At 42.2% G+C, this 18,766-nt stretch overlaps 1 protein-coding gene across 1 annotated transcript in view; it reads right to left on the bottom strand.

The window, feature by feature from the left end:
- Positions 1-18,766, bottom strand: part of IQCA1 (IQ motif containing with AAA domain 1) — a 97,838-nt gene that overhangs the window by 23,890 nt on the left and 55,182 nt on the right. The window contains exons 8-12 of the mRNA XM_058839899.1: positions 17,569-17,682; positions 13,872-13,947; positions 8,450-8,556; positions 8,143-8,235; positions 1,790-1,851 (exon numbers count right to left, since the gene is read on the bottom strand). Coding sequence (XP_058695882.1) covers positions 1,790-1,851; positions 8,143-8,235; positions 8,450-8,556; positions 13,872-13,947; positions 17,569-17,682 — 452 coding nt within the window. The remainder of the gene's footprint in view (positions 1-1,789; positions 1,852-8,142; positions 8,236-8,449; positions 8,557-13,871; positions 13,948-17,568; positions 17,683-18,766) is intronic.

Below are 18,766 nucleotides of genomic sequence, written 5' to 3'. Positions count from 1 at the left end.
AACTTCCCCAGTGGAAGCTTCTCCCTGTCTCCATTAGTGGGTGAAAGTAGATCCCAATAATGAAGGAGATAAAACACTTAAATTTGTGTGTGGTTTTCTATTGATGTGGATCTTCTCTACACTCTCTTTTGGAATTCTAAGTATTAATTTCAATGACACTTTTGGCACTTGGTTTTATAGAGTCATACTGCTTCCAGGATGATGTAAGCTGAATAAACCTGTCAGAAATTCTTAAGTGTATTGACAGCATAAACAATATTGATTTTAATCTTTTCAGATCTCTCAGTGTTTTTGCACACCTTTCACATTCTTTCCCCTCAATTATTCTGTCTTTCTCACCTATCTTAATTGGGATGTTCTGGTCTGGCTACAATAAATATATTTAATAGTGCCTCTCAGCTGGCTAATAAACCTACAGGTATAATTTGAGGTCTGCAGCCTTTTTTCCATTTCAGCTGAGGAGTTTTATGTTTATGCAGTCTTAGTGGCACAATTAATGTAGGAATAGCAATAAGCAAATCCAAAATTTAATGCACCTTCAACGAGGTTGATTTTGCTGCTCTGACTCTTGCTTTCATCCTCAGTGGTTTTATGTTGGGAATGCATCATAAAACAGGCAGAAGGGACTGACCTGGAAGCTCTGGTGGGAGCAGGACTTCTACTTTTCCTGGTATATTATTTTTACTGTACCAGTTAAATGATGCATGTCCTGAGTCTCCTCCAAGGGAGTGTGATGTGACCAGACTTTGTTGGCTGAAGCCCCCTGTGCCCCCTTTGCTGGGCCCAAATGGAGATTTTGAATCTGAGTTATTCATCCCCGCTCTGGGTTGTTTCTGAAATGCTCAGCAGGGAAGAGCAAAGCATGGAGCCAAAATGCCAGATAAAAAGCCAGCTACTAGAAAGCTCATGTTTTCAGCTGGCTGCATGGTAAGTTTATATATAAAGAAGCAGGTATGTGCAAGAGCAGTTTTAAAAGCAGGGAATATACACATCCTTCTTAGACTTTGGCACTGTTCTGTAGGAGAGGTCCTGCTCTGCTATAATCCATGAGACATGGATTTGAAATATTTTCTTTTTTGAGATTTTTTTTTTTTTTTAATATATTTTAAAGCAGGTAAAGAGATCATTGGATGATTGTGTGGTGCCAGCACCCAAATGATCAAGTTTGGGTCTTGCTGTTCTTGCAGGAATGGGTTTGTGGGGTGAATTTCACTGATTGTCTTTGTCATTGTGCTGTTTTCCAGCCCTGCTCCTGGATCAGCTGGACCCTGTGGTATGTGCACAGGTGAAAAATGGCTGGATTGTCAGGGAAGACAGCACTCATTGGAAATGGCAGAGCAGAAGAGGAAATCCTCTCAGTTCCTCCAAATAAAGAGTGTTTGAAAGAGCAAGGGTCCACAAGAAGTCTGCCAGGACTCTTATTGACCCATGAGACTGATTTATGACATGTACCCTACAGCTCAGCCATGAAGGGGGATTTATGGAGTGCAGGGGCCTGTCTGCAGCCTCCCTTATCAGGCTCCAGCTGGGATGGAAAATCTGACAGTCAACAAAGCAGCCAGGTGCTTCTGCACCTGCAGAGAGGGGAAAAGAGGCACACAGGGCCAATATCCTGCTGAAATGCTCCATGTGCTTAGCTCTGCAGACTGGAATTAACCTGCCTGAAGGTGATGGGACTGGTCCTGGTGGTGTGTGATAGCACAGTGGGGATTTTAGCTTGTGTTTGTTGGTGAAGATGAGGAAAACCAAGGTTGATATTGGAGACCTAATGCAGAGAGGTTCTCTTTACCTGTCAGGAGTCAGCTCTCTCTCCAGCTCTGGTATCTTTTTCTTCGCAGGTGTCTTGCTTCCCTGAGGACCACACAAACAAGCAGGAATTAGTGACTTTAGCAGAGAGAAATGTTTTTGAATGTACTGAAGCAAAGTGAGGGCCAGAACAGCCAATGTTTCAGTGCTTGAATGTAGCCCAAAGGGAAAAACCATATCCTTAAACAGCAGTCCCACTGCTACACAGGAAAGTATCCCAGAGTCATTTTACTCCAAGGGAAAAAGTTCCTCCTTCCTTTTGCTTGGATATTAGACTTTTTTTTTTTTAATTAGCACAGATGCCCAGGACAGTGGTGGCATCCCCAAGCCTGAAGGGATCTAAAAGCTGTGTGGGTTTAATGGTGGCCTTGGCAGTGCAGGTTAAGGGTTGGGCTCAATGATCTCTCTCAGAGACCTTTTCCAATTGTGTGATTCTTATTCCATGATTTTTCCAGAGCACAGTTCTGTGGGTGAGGGGTGATATGGCCCTTGCTCAAGAAGGAAGCAGGAAGGAAAAGGGTGTGGGGTCTAAGTAGCTGTTCCAGAGACTGTTTATGCCTTTTTTTTAAAAAAATAAAAATAATTATCTATATATTGAAGTAAATATATATAGGCAGCTTCCCTGAGGGGAAAAGCTCCTGAGACTCTGGCTACCCTCCTAACAACTGGACATCCTTCTCTTTCCTAATGCCTCAGGGAAGAAGCTGGAAGAGTGCAGAAAAACACAACCTGCTCTTTTCACATTTTCACCACAATTTCACCACAGAGAGAGTTTTGACTTGTGTGCCTCATTTCTTTACACATTATAAAACAACTCGTGGCAAACATAAATAAGGAAGATGTGACTCGGGCTTGTCAAACCCCTCCATTAATTACAGCTCAGGAGCCATAAATATGGTTAGGGATAATTAGTAGTGTGGAGAGGGCATCATTAATCCACGTTCATGCCCACCACTGGTGTCTGAGCTCCAGTCCTGCAGAGCACTCCAGGATTGAAACTGTTTACACAGAAACCTTGGTGCACCAGGGGATTTCTCCAACAGCTTAAATTTAAGCACGTGCTTAAATGCTTAGTTGAACAAGACAGCTTATTCTTTCTAAAAGTTTATGTTCGCTTTCCTGGGAATACAACCATTTACTTTGCCTTTTTTTTATAATAGTGAATACTTCTGCAGAGCTCTGGAGGCTGTGTTGTTGAGTTTAAAAAATCCTATCCAATTATCTGGAAAATGCTGGGCTTTTTCACAGAATAGATCAGCAGCCTTCAGGAACAGATGAATGTTGGGTTTTCAAGGATAGACACAACATAAGTAACCTGTGGTTCGATCACCTGTTACTGTTTATGATGCCACAAAGATAATCCAGATGAAAATGCAACTGAAACCCAGCACTATGTGGATCAGCCAACTGGGAAAATGAGATGTTTTTACATTTTGGGTTAGGATAATGCAAACAACTCTGTATCTGGAGAACTATACCTTGGGTTTCTTTACATAAAGAAGTTTGGCAGCAGATACTCATCCAAATGTGCCAGGGGGATTTTGCTTTGAAGAAAGGGAATGGGAAGAAGAAAGCACATGCCATGCTGTTTTAACAACTGCGGAAATATTGAGGCTGTCACTGGTTGATTTTTGCTGTTCCTCCTGTTTTGTCTTTTTAACCTCTCCTCCAACAAACCAGAAATTACATATATTTGGGTCTTACTGGGAAGAAAAGCTTGTTTCAACCTAAGTAAAGATGCTAAGCATATGTTGAATTTATTGGCCAACTGGTATTGTCCTCAAGGCAGCTTCACCAATAAAGTAACTCCAGAGCAAAACAAAAATGAACTGTGTGGAGGAAAAATGTGTTTTCCTAATTAACAACAGCATTTGTGGGGAATTTGGCACAGGCTGAGATGTGATAAGGGCAAATATGAATTGTAGACAATGGCTTGCCTCCAAAATGTCTTACTGGGAACGGCTTTTATTTAGAAAATGATAATGTTTAATGAATGTGAACACGCTCATCATTTATAATGGAAATCTCCTTGCTTCTCTCTCTGAAATGTCTGTCGAGCTTCTGTGCAGCCACCCCCTGACTTGGTGATTTTCTGAGTTGATAATTCCCATGGAGGGAGCTGCATCAGGGGGCAGCTGGTGGGGACACAGGGCTGTCTCCTGTACCCAGTGGGGTGGCTCCTCTTGCTGTGTGGGCTCAGCAAAATGCTGTGGGTAGCTCAGAGGTTGGAGCAGACAAGAACCTGATTTCAGACCAAATTCCAGAGCACTGTCTGCTGCTGGAATGGCACCAGGAGGGAGAAGGGTATCCAAATGTCTCACTGAGGGAAATTGTTGAAACTGGAGGATCCATGTCACCCTTTGGCTGTGATCTCACAGGTCCTGGCTGCAGCTACAGCCACCCTGGGTCAGGGAATCGTGGAATGGCTGGTGTGGAAGATTATCCAGTTCCACCCCTGCCATGGGCAGGGACACCTTCCATTATCCCAGGCTGCTCCAAACCCCGTCCAACCTGGCCTGGAACATTTCCAGGGATCCAGGGGCAGCCACAGCCTTTCTGGGCACCCTGTGCCAGGACCTCCCCACCCTCACAGGGAGCAGTTTTTTCCTAATATCCCATCAAAACCTACTCTCAGTTTGAAGCCATTCCTCCTTGTCCCTACATGCTGTTGTAACAAATCCCTTTCTGTGTTTCTTGCAGGTTCCCTGTGGAAAAGTAACAAGAGGAGAGTGCTCCTGTGCTTTAAGGGAAACCAGCAGCTGATGCATTTTAGTGGATTCCTTGGATCATGTGAGATGCTTAAGATGGGAGGCTGAGCAAGTGAAGCTTTGCACTGGGCCTGGGTTGAGAAGCCTTTTCTGGCAGTGCTGAGATAAAACAAGCAGCTTCTGACACTTACACTGAAAAAGTGCTTAGGCAAAGATGTTCCTGCTGATTAATAAACTTGCTGAATGAGGGACTCTGATCTGCAATCCCTGTTGGATTTAGGCACAGCATCCAAAGAGGTTACAGATCCCACAGCTGGCTGAGAGCTCTGGGTGCAGCAGTTAAAGGAAATCCAGCAGGGCTTGGGAATCACAGCCCTCAAACCCGGCCTTTCCTCAGTTCTCACCCAGCTTCTCTTCTGGCCTCCTTCTCTATGGCTTTTCTCTTGTTGATATTTCTGTCACAGCCCTTTGTGCTTTGCTTCTGCCCAGTTTCACCCAGAAGGGATCTCCAAAGCTGTGAAGCAAGTTTTCTTCCACACTTAGGTTCTCATGTCCCCCTTTCCTGGGTTTTCTGTGTCTCTCTATTTTTCCCCTCTGAATCCTGGCCATGCCTTTGTGTATGTGTGGGTGTGTTCATTTCCAATGCATTGCTTTACCTGCAGTGGGGATCAGAAATAAATCCTTGGGGGAGCAGAGCAGGAAAAGCAGCACAATGGGCTTGAGAGAAAGCACTCTGATAAGCTCTTAAATGGAACTTCCAGGTCAGTGGCTGCCATGTTCCTCACTCAGAGGACATCTCCCAGCTGTCCATTCCCAGTGCTCCCAGTCCCAACCTGCTGATCCCTAGCTGGGCAGGGATGAGCTGCCACTGTGCCAAGTGAAGGAAAATGCAGTTTACAGCAGAGCTGACCCCCATTCCTCTGTTTCTGTTGTATCCTCATCCCCTTTCTAGTGACAGTCATTGGAGCAGGAGCTATCTGGAAGAATTAGGGTCCAGCAAAGTGTGTTTCTTAACCAGGACACTCTATCTATGCTGGGCCATAAAGGTGGGACAGTCTGTGGGTATGGGAAGCTTCCAGCTTGGAAAGAGGCACAGAATCTCTGACCCCAGCAGTGTGGTTTAGTGAGTATTAAGTGCAATCTAATGAGTTTTGTTATTTCCAGATCAGTCTACTGCTCTGGAGACCCACTTGTCATGAGAAGAACAATTTTTTTCACTCAAGTTTATTCTTCCACAAAGCTGGCAAATGGGATTCTTATCTTCAGGAGCTCTAAGAGCAGTTCTTGGTAGGGTTAAGTGTCAGCTTTTAGCAGCAAGTGGTATGTGAAGGTTTGGGAATCAATGATAAAGTACTTACAGAAATAAAGGAGTGGCTTTGGGTAGGCTTGGAGCTGTTATATATTGTTTTTCTTAAAGCTAAGAGTTGTCTGGAACACTCTTCCAGAGTGTTTTTTCTAGAGAGGAGAAATTTCCCTTTAGAATCCAAAATGTCCTTGCTGTATTCCCCACAAAAGGGACTTGAAAACTCAGATTGGTTCCTGTGGGTCAAGGCCCAGATTTTTGTTTTTAATATGGATTTGACAGAAATTTTCTGAGTTGGGAACTACTCATATTAAGGCTTGGAAAGGCACAGAACACCTGCCTCTGGTAGGGACAATTCCCTGACAAAGAGAGCAGAAGAAGTCCCTCCCTAAAACAGAGGGAATGGCTAAATGTGGCATCACAGGTGGAATTTGTGATGATGGTCCCTAGACATAAAATTCCACCTGTGAAAATTCTCCTAAAGAAATTACCCATTCATTGCCCCATGCCCACTTCCAGAGCACAGGAATAGGTCTGATTTTTCTGAAGAATGCTGAATTCTCTTGAGAATGCAGAATATCCCCTTTTTTATTTTTATTTTGGCAGGAGGATTTTTCACACTGCATTCCAGACCTGCTACAATGAGAACCTGAAACAATTACCTGTTATATACTGCATAACTGAGGGGGAGACATGTGGGACCTCGTATGTGGATTGAAAGATCAGAGATTTTTTTGCTGAATAATAAATTAACGAGGTATTTCCACAACTCTCCAGCTCATATTATTCTTATTATGTAGACCAGGTTATCCTAAAGCAGATCTGCAGTCCATGTGCACAGGTATGCACTGGTTTGGTTTATGACTGAGATATTTATGCAAATACTAATTGGAAAAGGCCTTTGCCAATGCTGAATGGACATTTTAAATGGCTTTGCACAGGGAAGATGTGTTTTGACTAACACTGCATCATTCCTTTTGTTCCCCAGTCCTCAAATAGAACTGTTTTGGCTTGGGTGGGGTTTTTTTAAGATGAAATCTTTACGGAATTGGTATTATCTAATTACTACTTCTTTTCCTGCCTCATTCTCTCAGGCTACTGGCACAACATGGGAAAATAAAAGTTAAATAATCTCCCTCCACCCTAAGCTATTCCAACACTACATTGAAGGAAAAAACCAACCCAACCCAGCCCTAACATAAAGCTCTGTAATTCCAGTGTGACATTTTGCAGCAGGGCACTGGCCAGCTGATCTAAATGTGTCTGCCCATGAAAACTTGGGGGAGATATTTGCAATATTTTGTCTGTGTATCTTAAGCCCCCACCCTATTTTTGAAACAGATTTAGGAATCCAGTTGGGATCAGCTTTCAGAGCTGCCCCAGTCTTTTCTTATTAGATTGTCCCTGGGCATTTGTCAGAGGAAAAAGCATTTTTAAAGATAATTTGAGTAGAAGTAGAGCAACAGCAAGTATTTGCATGCTAAAAGGTATTACAGAAATGAAATACAGCATGAGATTAGGGTTGGCTATTTGCCCTGAGGGTTTTAAGTGGATCTGCTGATTGAGTGGTGGGGTGTAAGCTTTGAGTTATTTTGCACTGACATGATCTCTAATTTAAATGCTTTGGTAAGGAATTTTAGAGAACCACAAGCTGTGGAATTCTTCATATGACAGTGCTGTAAAACTAGATGTGAACATGACATGTGCTGTGTTTTGGGGGGGTTTAACCTATTTTTTATGCCTAAATAAACTTGGCTTAATTGCAAATTCCCAAACCCCTCCATAGGCTGTAGTAACATAATGAGTACCTGGCTGTGTGTGATCTATGTGGTGTTACAGACAAATGAAAGGTTACATCAAAACATTCTGAGGGAATTTTTTTGGTGTACAGTCTTGAAACATAATAACCAGTCCTGGAGGAAAAACAGCCAGCAGCTGGAAAACTCACTGGCCTCCAGATCCCTGTTTTCCTTGGAAAACTATTAATCTGAACTGGTCAACCTGAAGAGAGGGATTGCTTCCATTTTGCTGTTTGACTGCATCCAAGGATTTCAGGAGGGTGAAAATCTGAAATACCTCATAGTGATTTATCTCTGGAGTAGCTCAACTTGTCCTAAGCAATATTTATACAAAGAACAAGAGCTAATGCAGAAGGCCCTGAAAACACCCACAGGTGAAGAGATTTTCAGATGTTCCTGACTTGAGATTCAGTAAATGTTTAGGGTGGACATTTTGATATTTGTACCTGAGGTTTGCACTGACCACCACTGTACCTGGGCAGGGAATTGAGACTGCCCCTCAGTTCTCCCAACTTGCTGCTCTTACCTTTTCACCTTTCCCAGCTTTACTCTGAGGACCTGTCTCTCCATCCACAGCCTGTTTGATCTTCAGCAGTTTCTCTTGCATCACTTCGTCGACCTGCTCAAGACAAACGCAGTGGAATCTTCCTCAGTTTTCTGCTCTGCCGCCTCACCCCAGACAATTGTTCAGCTGAGCAAGTGTGAAAGCAAAGAACAGGTAGTAGGGACTCTGGAAGGAGGGAAGGTCTGTGCCAGGGCCAGTTCTTACAGCTGGAGAAAAATATACACAGGTAATGCACATGATTAGTGTCCTCTTGCTATTGTAAGCACACCTGCACTCTGATCTCTTCCTCCACTTCTTCCCGTTCCCCTCCTTTGATCAGCTCCGGGTCATGATCCTGGAGAAAATCCGATCTGTTATCTCTGTTCTCCCAAAAGACTGTTATCCAAAAGAAAGAAAAAAAAAAGGGAAAAAGTTACAGAAGCCATTGCTTTCTCCAACTGCTTCTGGAGGCAAAAGAAAGAGTAGTTGTAGGCAGCTTTTATTAAATTATGAGCTGTATGAAAGTAGCAGGCTCTAGGGACCCTTAGCAAGTTCAGAGCCCCGTTGTGTTAGGATCTGCAAATCTTGAGGTTAAGGGATTTCTTCTTTTGCCTTGGGTTGCAAAATGGTATCAGAATTCTGAAGGATAATGGGATAGTGAGGTTGTAAAGCTGAAAGTCTGGAGTGTGCTCAATCTCCAGGAGCCCTGTCCCGTGCCTGATGTTGGCATTATTTCATTCTGTTTAACAGCACAGGACTTAAATCCTTTCCATGAAGAAGGCAGAGGGATGGCTGCTGCCCTGAAGGATGTGCTCTCCACCAGTGTCACTTGGCTGGCATGACACAGGCTTGGGGACCAAAGGAAGGGGAGTCAATTCAAACCACAAATTTCCCTGTTCTCCCCATGGCTCAGTTAAAGATGCTGCATCCTGGCCTTTCTAGTGATGCCCAGGAGGCTGAAATATGGGAATAGGGGCACTGGAATAGGAATAAAACCAGCACTGAGCACGTGGAAGTGGGAGAGAGGGAGGGGTCAAGGAGTGTGACACAGCAATTACCTGCAGCTGACCCACAAGGCCACACAGAGGCTTCACTTTGGGGAATGATAAGCTCGATGCAGAATTTGAAAGGCAGTTAAGCCCAAAAAAGACAAGGCCCACCTGATCCAGCCCCTCTGTTCTGAAGTGCTGTGCAAAGGAGAAGCGATAAAGAGACCTAACACCCAGTCACAGCAAATTTGTGAAACTGGTGATGGAAAAAAAGCTATTTGTGATAAAATACCTAATGATCCTGAGGTGCAGCTCGTTATTTTTGTTGAGGCAAACTGCAATTTTCTCTTTAGAAAGAAAACTAAATGAAGTCTGACGAGCTTGGTGCGTATCTGAGTTCTCTGCTATTAGCTAAGTGCCTTACTTTAATGGAAACACCTCTTTTTTTCCTACACTTCTTGAGCTAATTTGAAGGAAGGCAATTCATATCTTGCCTTTGAAGCCCTGATTGTATCTTCCTAAATGACAGCTAATCTCCAGCTGTATGTGCTAATTCAATTTCCCAATGATTTGAAATGACAGTTTTCCACTTTAAGACATTGGCTCCTCTATGACTCTGTTTTGTACAGATATTTTCCCCTGTACCCCTTGCCTGCTGAAGGCACCGTGCAAATTCAGAAAGGTTTTAACATCCAAGTTTTAGTTAATCTAAGACTGGCTGTTCTTTCCCTCCCCAGCAAATTTTCAGAGCTCAGTTTCACGCAGAGGATTTATAGTTTTACAAAGTTTATAGAGGGAGTAGTTCTTGCAGGTGAGTAATCTTAATTTCACCACTGAGAATGAGAATGGCGGGGATGGAGGAGGACAGGGAATATTTTGGTGTTGTAAGAAACCCCAAAGTACAGACATTAAATTTCTTTCAATTACTTGTGGGTCAACAGAGGGCATGACAGATGTCACGTAATATTTCAGGAGAAAAAGCTGATTTGCCCAGGTTATGAGGTAGCTCCTCCAGCCTGGAATTCCAGCCTTGGGGAAAGGGGACGTGATAGAGGAGTTATGTGAATTTTTAAATACTTTCCTGACTAGGTCAACAGGTTGCAAGTGCTGTGTTTTCACAGGAGTACAAGGCTCTAGATATTTATTTTTCATAGAGGGATCTGTAGGTTTTTCTATTCTGTTTTTTTTTCATAATTGTTTATTGTCATTTTGTAGATTGATTAGTGGTTAATACCCACTGCAGGCAAAACCAGGGGGGGTCCCCCCAGACTCTGCTATTACCTGGCAATGAGTTATCTGAGTGTTATATTAACCATTGGGTTAGAGGTGCCTAATTTTAGTAGAGAGATCAATAACTCATAGGTGTTAGATGCTCTGTTATTCTTTTATAGATCAACAAAATGTTTCAAAGTTAATTTTATAGGGGGGTCAGGAGGCTAAGGATGTTATGTTTTCACTGGCTGGTCAGCAGAGTCTGGTATTTTGTTACAGGCAGGGTCAGCCAGCTCCAGGAGCTATTTCTGTGCCTGTGTGTATGCAGTGAAATTTATGTCACCTTTTCTAAAATAGTGTATGCTTATTTTGGGATTGTTTTATATGCATAGCTAGCTCAGGGCTCAGAGGCAGCCCAGACCACTCCTAAATCAGAACCCCAGCTCTGCAGGCCAGTAGGGAACTCCAATATCCCAGAATTTCAGAGAACAGACTGTGACTAACAATTGCAATATATTTGAAGCATGAAGCTTCTCTTGAAATGACCACTTTGAACCTCCTGGCAAAAGGATTTGAATCTTTTCAAGGCTGGTTAAAAATACAGAGTATCACCACACCTTAAAGGAATATTTAGACACACCATGGAGTATTTGAACTCAGATATTCTCTGTGACACTGAGCAAGTCATAAATATCAACTGGTCCTCTATAGAATGGGGGAAAATAGCACATTGCTGCTTCACACTGCAAAAATACACCCCAGGAAGAGGGAGGTAATGGCTGAGCCTTACATTTGCCCCACATAAACTCTGGCTATTCCAGTGTGAAAGGAGATCTCACACAAAGTGGCTGTTCCCAACAACATCATTTAAAATAAGTGTTTTTAGAGCTTGGCAAGTGGAGTTTAGCAAGCAGAAAAACTGCCAGACACAGTTCTAGGAGGCTAAAAGGCTTCGTGAATTCCAGTGAAGTTTAGGCAGCAGCTCTAGCTTGGTAGAGGAGTTAAAAACACAGAGTGAAAAGGTTTGTAAGCAAAATGTTTAGGTTTTTATCAAAACTGATCTATATTTTTAAAAATTATTTAAGTAAACTAGAGATAAAAGCACAAGTTTTATGGGATGGGAACATTTTCTCAAAATTAAGTGTTGGGGGGTGTGACAAAACAAAGATATTTGTTGTTTGGCCAGCTATCATTTAGGTAAACTTTAGACAGACTTATAAGGGGCTTTGAATTACTCCTGATACAAACATTTCTTAATCAAGCTCTGTTGCTTCAATCTTGTTTTCAAGATTTCTACACTAATAAATCTGAACTTCTGTGCAAATGCTGATAGCAAGTGACCTACTTAAGATTAGGAAAAAAGCTCTCAGTAGAAAGTCCAAACTCAGACCTATTTTTTTCCTGCATAATTCTGCTACTGAGAGGAAAGCAGCCTAAAATTAAAAATACAAGAGACTGCTCGCACTGGTGTGGGCTGATGTTGTTGTAGATTTGATTCTGATGACCAAAGAATCCATGGTTAGATTAAAATTAAAATAATTTTGATGACTCCCAGGTTAGTATTGTGTGAGTGTCCTGCAGTGAAAAGCCCAAAGTGCTTGTGAAGGAGGCAGGGGATTGTGGAGCAAGGAGGAATTAGCAGCTGTTTACTAAAAATAAGTGTGGTGTCAAATAGACAAGGTTTGCCAGGAGAAAAGGAGGAAAAAAAACCCACCTGAAGTTTAACTGCACATTTATAGACTCTTCCTCTGCCTAAGACAGAACTGCAGGTATTCTTTGAAGCCTGCAAGAGAGCTTTTTCACTCTGAGGGTTTCTGGTTGTGCTCTGTGCAGAAAAGGGCTCCTTCTCATGTGCCTTCAGAGCTGGGGAGTAGCTGCCAGCTTTGGCAGGATGGGCTGGAGATGTGTGGGTGTTTAAGTGGGAAATGGGAACCACAGAGGCACTCACACTGTGTGAATGACCCCAGAAAAGTTCTGTATTTGCAGGGCTCGAAGCAGGTGTCTGCTGGGAATGGCAGTGCTGGTGTTCAGACACAGTTTGGTGACAAATCCCCCATCCCCTCGTAAAAGCCCTGGCTTATTACATGAGATAGCTCTGAAATCTGGGAGTCTCCAATGCCATCAGAGTAACTCATCTGCCTCTGTGGTGTTTTTATTCCTCACTCTGGTTTCCAGTGCTGTGCTGATGTTACAGCCAAGCATGTTCCCTCCAAGGCAAAGCCCTCCTGTTTCCCTTCTGCTGCTTCCACGCTGCTCCTTCCCTGCCCTGGGGACTCGCTGGGTGGGAGCCCCACTCTTGCCACGGCTGCTTTGGAGTTCAAGATGCCATTTCGTCCTTGGCCAGCTATGGAAAGAAGTTTGGATGGATTTGATCCTTATCTAAAGCTCCTGCTGCCTTCAGCAGGGTTCTGACGTGGTATTTGAGAGTAGATGGGATGCAAAGGTCCTTTTTAGCCAGAAAGCTGCTCTATGATTTATAACGTGTAAGAAAATCCTAATTGCTACAAGTCAGAGGTCAGGCTGAACTACTGATGCACATTTAGCAAGTTGTTCACTTCTTTCTCTCCAGCCAGCTCAAATCAGGCAGAAAACTTGATGCCAGTAATTTGTCAGCAGGAGGGAATAATGGAGACTTTTCATATCAGGAATTTTAGCAAAGCATTAACTCTGAAGAGTAGAGAGCAGAAAAGATATTTTTCCACATTGTATCAGAACAGAATCTGCAGAGATAGAGATAAAATAACCCCATTTTCCACTTTACTCAAGTGCAAGACTTCTCATTCACTTGTGAATCAGGGTGAGCACTGAAGACAAGTCTTGAAGAGATAAACAGAAGGATCAAAAGCAGAGGAGAGAAGAGATCTGGAAAAGAACTTTCATGATTTTTATTAAGAAATTCTTGCTTCTGGGGGTACCAAGCCAGCCAGGCCCCTTGCTGAAAGTCTGGATTATGTTTTAGTTTCACACACTTTGCAGGAAGCAAGTACCTTCATACTTTTGTGCCTCTGCTTGAGAAGATGCTCCTCCTATTCAAACATATAATCAAAAATAAGTGGAGTAGCTCTGGGTGCTGCCAAGGAATCCACAGACTCTTCCCTTGAGTTCTCACTCTTGGAAGAGACAGGACAGGAGTATGAAAACACTGATGCTGAAACTTGATCCACAGTATTGTGCTTTTGCTTTATTGGCTATTCTGATGTCATTCTTGTTGCCCTCAGAAAATCCTAAAATGCCTTTTTTATATGTATTGAAGCACTTTGCTTTGAGTTTGTTCACTTTCACCCACAGAAATGTCCCTTCCTGCCTGATTAACTCAATGGTTTTGACAGATTCCTTGGAAGGACTCAGGTACTGAGAGACTCCCTAAACACCATTTTTTAATCTAACATCCTAATTTTTATAATGTTCCACAGTTTGGGCAGCTGCCCACTTGACCTTATAGGAATGACATCCCGATTAAGCTGATCTGGGAGAACATTCCAGCTGGAATTGTTATATTTTTCTACTGACCTTGGTACTGAGAGCTTCCTTCCTCCAGTATCGAAAGGAAATTGCTTGGACCAATTTTCCATCTTAGATCCACTACCTAGATTGGGGGGAAAGTGAAGAGAGGAATTGCTGACAGCATTGTTTCACAGAATTCTGGGATGGGTTGGAAAAGGTCTGAAAGATCTTATCCCAACCCTTGCCGTGGGCAGGGACACCTGCCACCAGCCCAGGCTGCTCCATGAGAGAAGGGTGTCATTGTATCAGCTGAAGTCACAGAATTAAACAAGAATTAAACTCCAGCTTATTTGAAAATGTAATTTTGGTAGGAGACTTGCAGTATTTAAATGGAATTTAATTGAAATGCCATTTTTCCAGTTACTTTTGTTTCTATTGCCATATTCCCTAAACAGTTTTATTTCCTTGACCCAGTATTTCTGAGGGAAAAACCTCCCAGAAAAATTGTCAAAGTTTCTTCGTCTTGTATCAGTCATAAGTCTCAAGATGTAATGAAGGTAACAGCTGACAAAGGGAGATTAAATCACTGTTTGGGGAGGAGGTGAATGTGGATTTATACGAGACAGCACAAGGTGCATCAGGATTTTGCTAAATAACCTGCAAACCACTTGTTATCAGCAAGATATAAAGTTCAGCTCCTGCACTTTAAACACTTTCCTAAATAAACCCTGTAATTAGGGGCATATTTGCTGCCTGCAGGTACAATTGCAGCCCTGTTATCAAATATTTGTTTTTAATTTAAGTTTTATTACAGTAATTACAGTTTGGGCCCAGAAGGACAGGAAAAATCGAAATACATTTATCACTTCTACCCTAGAGAAGCATTTGAAAGAGACTCAGGAGGTTCTTGACTGAACAAGAATTGGTTTGGTTAAGTAAAACAAAAAGTTGGAGGATTTGAGCTCAAATCCTCAGTTATTCCCATGTATTCCACAGGGTGTGGCACTTTGAGGTTCATCCTTGGATCATTTGCAGTAGGTAGAATCCTTCTTTTACCATTTTTCCATGGTATTTTGTAGAAAATTATTAAACCATGATGTTCTGAGAGGAAATGTGTCAATTATTAGAAAACCCAACAAACAAATTCCTTCCAAACCAGCCTAAAAATGGGTTATTCGTTTTTAGCCTCTCAATACCACAGGACACATCAACATTTTATTGTTATAAATAGGGCAATGAATTGTTTTAGTTATTTGCTTCAGTGATTTTATACACTGATGTCAACGATATCATTGTGTCAATTTAATTGATTTTAATCAAACCCACTCTTGTGTCTAAAGGACAGTTGCAGTTCTGTTCTCCCTCACCTCAATTAACAGCCTAAGAGTCAACATAATAAAAATAACTTTTCCTTTGAAACCAGTTCATTTATTTTTTGATTTTCAGTGGATTGAGTTCGTGCTTGTTCTGTTTTAAATGTGTTAAGGCCCCTTGAACCAGCAATATATGTTTGAATTTAAGCAGAAATGTGGAAATGAGAGTGTCAATCTATTTCTGAGGCTGATTCCCATTCAACAGCAGGGAAAGCTGAATTGGCTGCACAGTGCACATTTCCTCTGGACATTTTCCTAAGGGGTTTCAGTAAGGACAGGAGTGTGTCCCATGTTTGGCACTCAGGGATGCTCAGCCTTGCTCATGAGACAAACTCCAGCAAGTTACTGGGTTTTGGAAAGAGGGATTTTGTGGGGATGAAACCATGGGTTGTTTTTTTCCTTAGGTGCCTAATGGGAAATCAAATCAGTACCTTGCAGAGAAAAGAGAGTGAAGTTACTTTGATATCAAATACTCTTTGTGAAGATTGCTATCAGGCTTTTCAGAAATACTTAAATTTCCTTCTGGGATCAAACTTTTGTTTTCTTTAAGAGCTGAAGTTGGGAGCAGAGCTTTTTTTCTGCCTGCATCCCTATGACTTATAGCCTATACTTATTTTAATAAGAGTCCTGCTGTTAGAACTTTTCTAGATACTTCTCAACTGGTCTAGGATACTCTTTTTTTTCCCCCTGTCAGTGCTATAACCTTGGAGAGAATGTTCCCTTTGTTCTTTCTCAATGAACCGTAGAGAACCTGATATAATGGCTCAGAATTTTACTTGACAGGACTTGTGATGGCTGAGGAGATGGGAATGACATGAAGTTATAAAACCCCAGAGCTCCACGCTGTTATTTCACCCCAATTCCAAACAGCCCTGCAGAGGCTGCGAAGGGGTTGAGACACATTTCTGCTGTTGTTGGTTCTTATCTTCAGAAATGTGCAAAACCAAGAAGGAATCATGTTTTATCCTGTGAAAGTCAGGTTTTGAAGCAGATGGGTGAGGTGCCATCCAGTTTCAGGAGCTTCATCAGCGCTGTGACAGTGTGACAGTAACAAGTGACTGGCTGAAGACGTGTGACCAGAACTTAAAAAAAAACATCTCTTGTTTGCACAGGAGCAGCCACAACCCTTCCTAGCTGGCAAAGTTAAGCAATCAGGCTTAAAAGACCTTGAAAAACATTCATGTATTTGCTCCTTCAGCTTGCTGGGTAATTTTCATTTACAAAGGAAAAAAAACCAAAACCAACTCACCCCAAACTCCCAAGCAGTGTTTTCAAGATGCTCATTTACAAGTTAACATTAAGGTATCTACCTTTCAATTAAATTGACTGATGCTTCCTAAATTCATGTAATTTAGGTTCCTGGCTAGATGTTCTGAGAGTTTTGGCCAGATTAATGGATGTTGTCCAAGAAAAACATCATTTTTTGAAATATATTTGCTCTAGGGTTAGGCCTTCAAATTAATTTGTGTAAAACTTGCAGTGAAGAGTATGCTTTGCCCTAGAAAACTCACCCTTCTCCTCCACATATTTAGTGAGAGATTAATAACTCTTATTAAAAAAAATAGATATTGTTTCAACTTTTGTTTATACTGTGAAGTAAATGAGAAACGAAAGCTGCTGCTTCAGTGAAAGCTGACACACAGCTTGCTTTTGAAGATGCCCTTTGATCACTGCTCTGTTTCACAGGTGTTTTGCCCTGTGAAGTTGCTCCTGAAATAATTTGGAAGTGTGTGTAATAATGAAGTATTTTGAATAATTTGGAAATATTTGGAATATTTGAAATAATTTGGAAGCAGCCCTTTATCTCAAAGATTTCAGGGGGTATACTGTAAATTAAATGGTGTCTACAGACATTTGCAGCAAAAATAGCTCCTGTCCTGAGAACATGGGCTGAAAATGCATGGCTTTATTTGCAGGTTTATGCAATGCTGCCTGATGTGGTTTAAAAATTAGTTGGAAATCCACACAAGCTCTGAGGTGGGTATCTGAGTGAGACTCAGGCTCTTCATTCCTAATTCTGCAAGGGGTGGCAGTAATTAACATCTCTGTACCCACATGAAAAGTGGGGATGCTTGGTCACCACTTTGTTACCTGTCTGTCCTGGCAATGATCTCAAAGCCCTGCGTGTATTTCTGCCCTCATTTACATCCCTGACCATGTGCACCTCCATCAGCTCTTCCCACTGAGCTCAGTCATGGCCATTCCTAAAATATGAGAGGTAAAAAATTCCCCAGAATCATCGAGGTCATGGAAAGGCTGGGAGAGACCAACCTCAGCCAGTTCTTTGTCTCCTGAGCCTGGAATTTGGTGACCAGTTTAATGTCACTTAACAGCCCCTGCCCACACCTGAGCTTTGCCTCTGGCTTCACAATCTGCTTTCATTGCCTTACTTGCTTTCCAGCTTTTTCTGGCTTTTTCGCTTTGACCGCTTGTTTCTCTTTTTTCCCGTTCTTCTCCTTCTCCTTTTTCTCCTTCTCCTTTTTGGCAGCCAGCTCTTCAGCGACCTGAAAGACACAGGGAGGAATGTGATTGGGAAAACACAACACCCAACAGGCTGCACTCTCAATTCCTGACCATCACAGAGGAGCATTTTTGTGCTGAGGACACTCCCCCCTGCAAACTCCAGCACAGGTGCTGACTATCCAATTTATCATTAGGAAAAAGCTGATTTCTGTGTCCCAAGCTGTGAGGGCTTTTATGGAAAGCCATCCAGAAGCAGAATATTCTAAAGACACCTAACTCAAAGTTCCCTCTGGACTTGGACCCAGATTATGAATTTGTCCTGGTGTTTGTGAGGCAGATTGATTTTTTTTATAGGGATGGATTTTAAAAGGCTGCCCTGAGGTGTGTCTAATTTCAATATATGGCTAAAGACTGAAATTGTTCTAGTGGGTGAGGGAGATTGGGTAGAGATCTTGTGACAAACCTTGACAGATACACAGGGATAGCTCAACATCTTTATCCCTGCAAGCAAATAGCAGCTGATACTGGGTACAGCTCCATCAATTCCCATATCTTTAGTTCCTGGCCATTTATACTTTATTATCTGAAAAAGGCAGAGGGTGAAAATTTGCTGCTTCTCTTGTTTCTAGGCAGCTTTCTCTTCCCTGAGAGGAATTCTAAGATCACTTACTAATGAGTCGAAATCAGAAAATCCATTGAAGCTTATTAATAGACCACTAATACCAGCAGTACTGCGAAAGAGTAGAAAATGAAACATTTCCATCTGTAAGATGTGTTTCCTGTAACAGTGAAAATATTTGTTTTCTCAAGTACACCTTTTAATGTACTCAACACTGGATGCTGGAAGGGGACAATGACAAGGGCTGTGCTTTGCAGCCAGGGCAGTTTCATTAGTGGCTCTCCCCAAGCATTTCAGTATCTTACATTTAATTAAATATGGTAATTCAAACCCTGAGCACCGCTCAGTCACATCTTGTGGTGATAAGCAGTGAAGCATTTCATTCCCTGGGATAGATTAACAGATTGACTGGAGTTCAAAATAGGTTTTTAGTGTCCCAGCAGGCCTGTTGTATCCAAAACCAACAGAGCTACTCCGAGTGTATCCTTTACTGTAGCGTTCCTAGG

This window comes from Poecile atricapillus, chromosome 5 (genome assembly GCF_030490865.1).
Source record: "Poecile atricapillus isolate bPoeAtr1 chromosome 5, bPoeAtr1.hap1, whole genome shotgun sequence".
Classification (NCBI taxonomy): domain Eukaryota; kingdom Metazoa; phylum Chordata; class Aves; order Passeriformes; family Paridae; genus Poecile; species Poecile atricapillus.
Note: the sequence above shows the minus strand (reverse complement) of the source record. Positions and strands in the feature narration are given on the sequence as shown.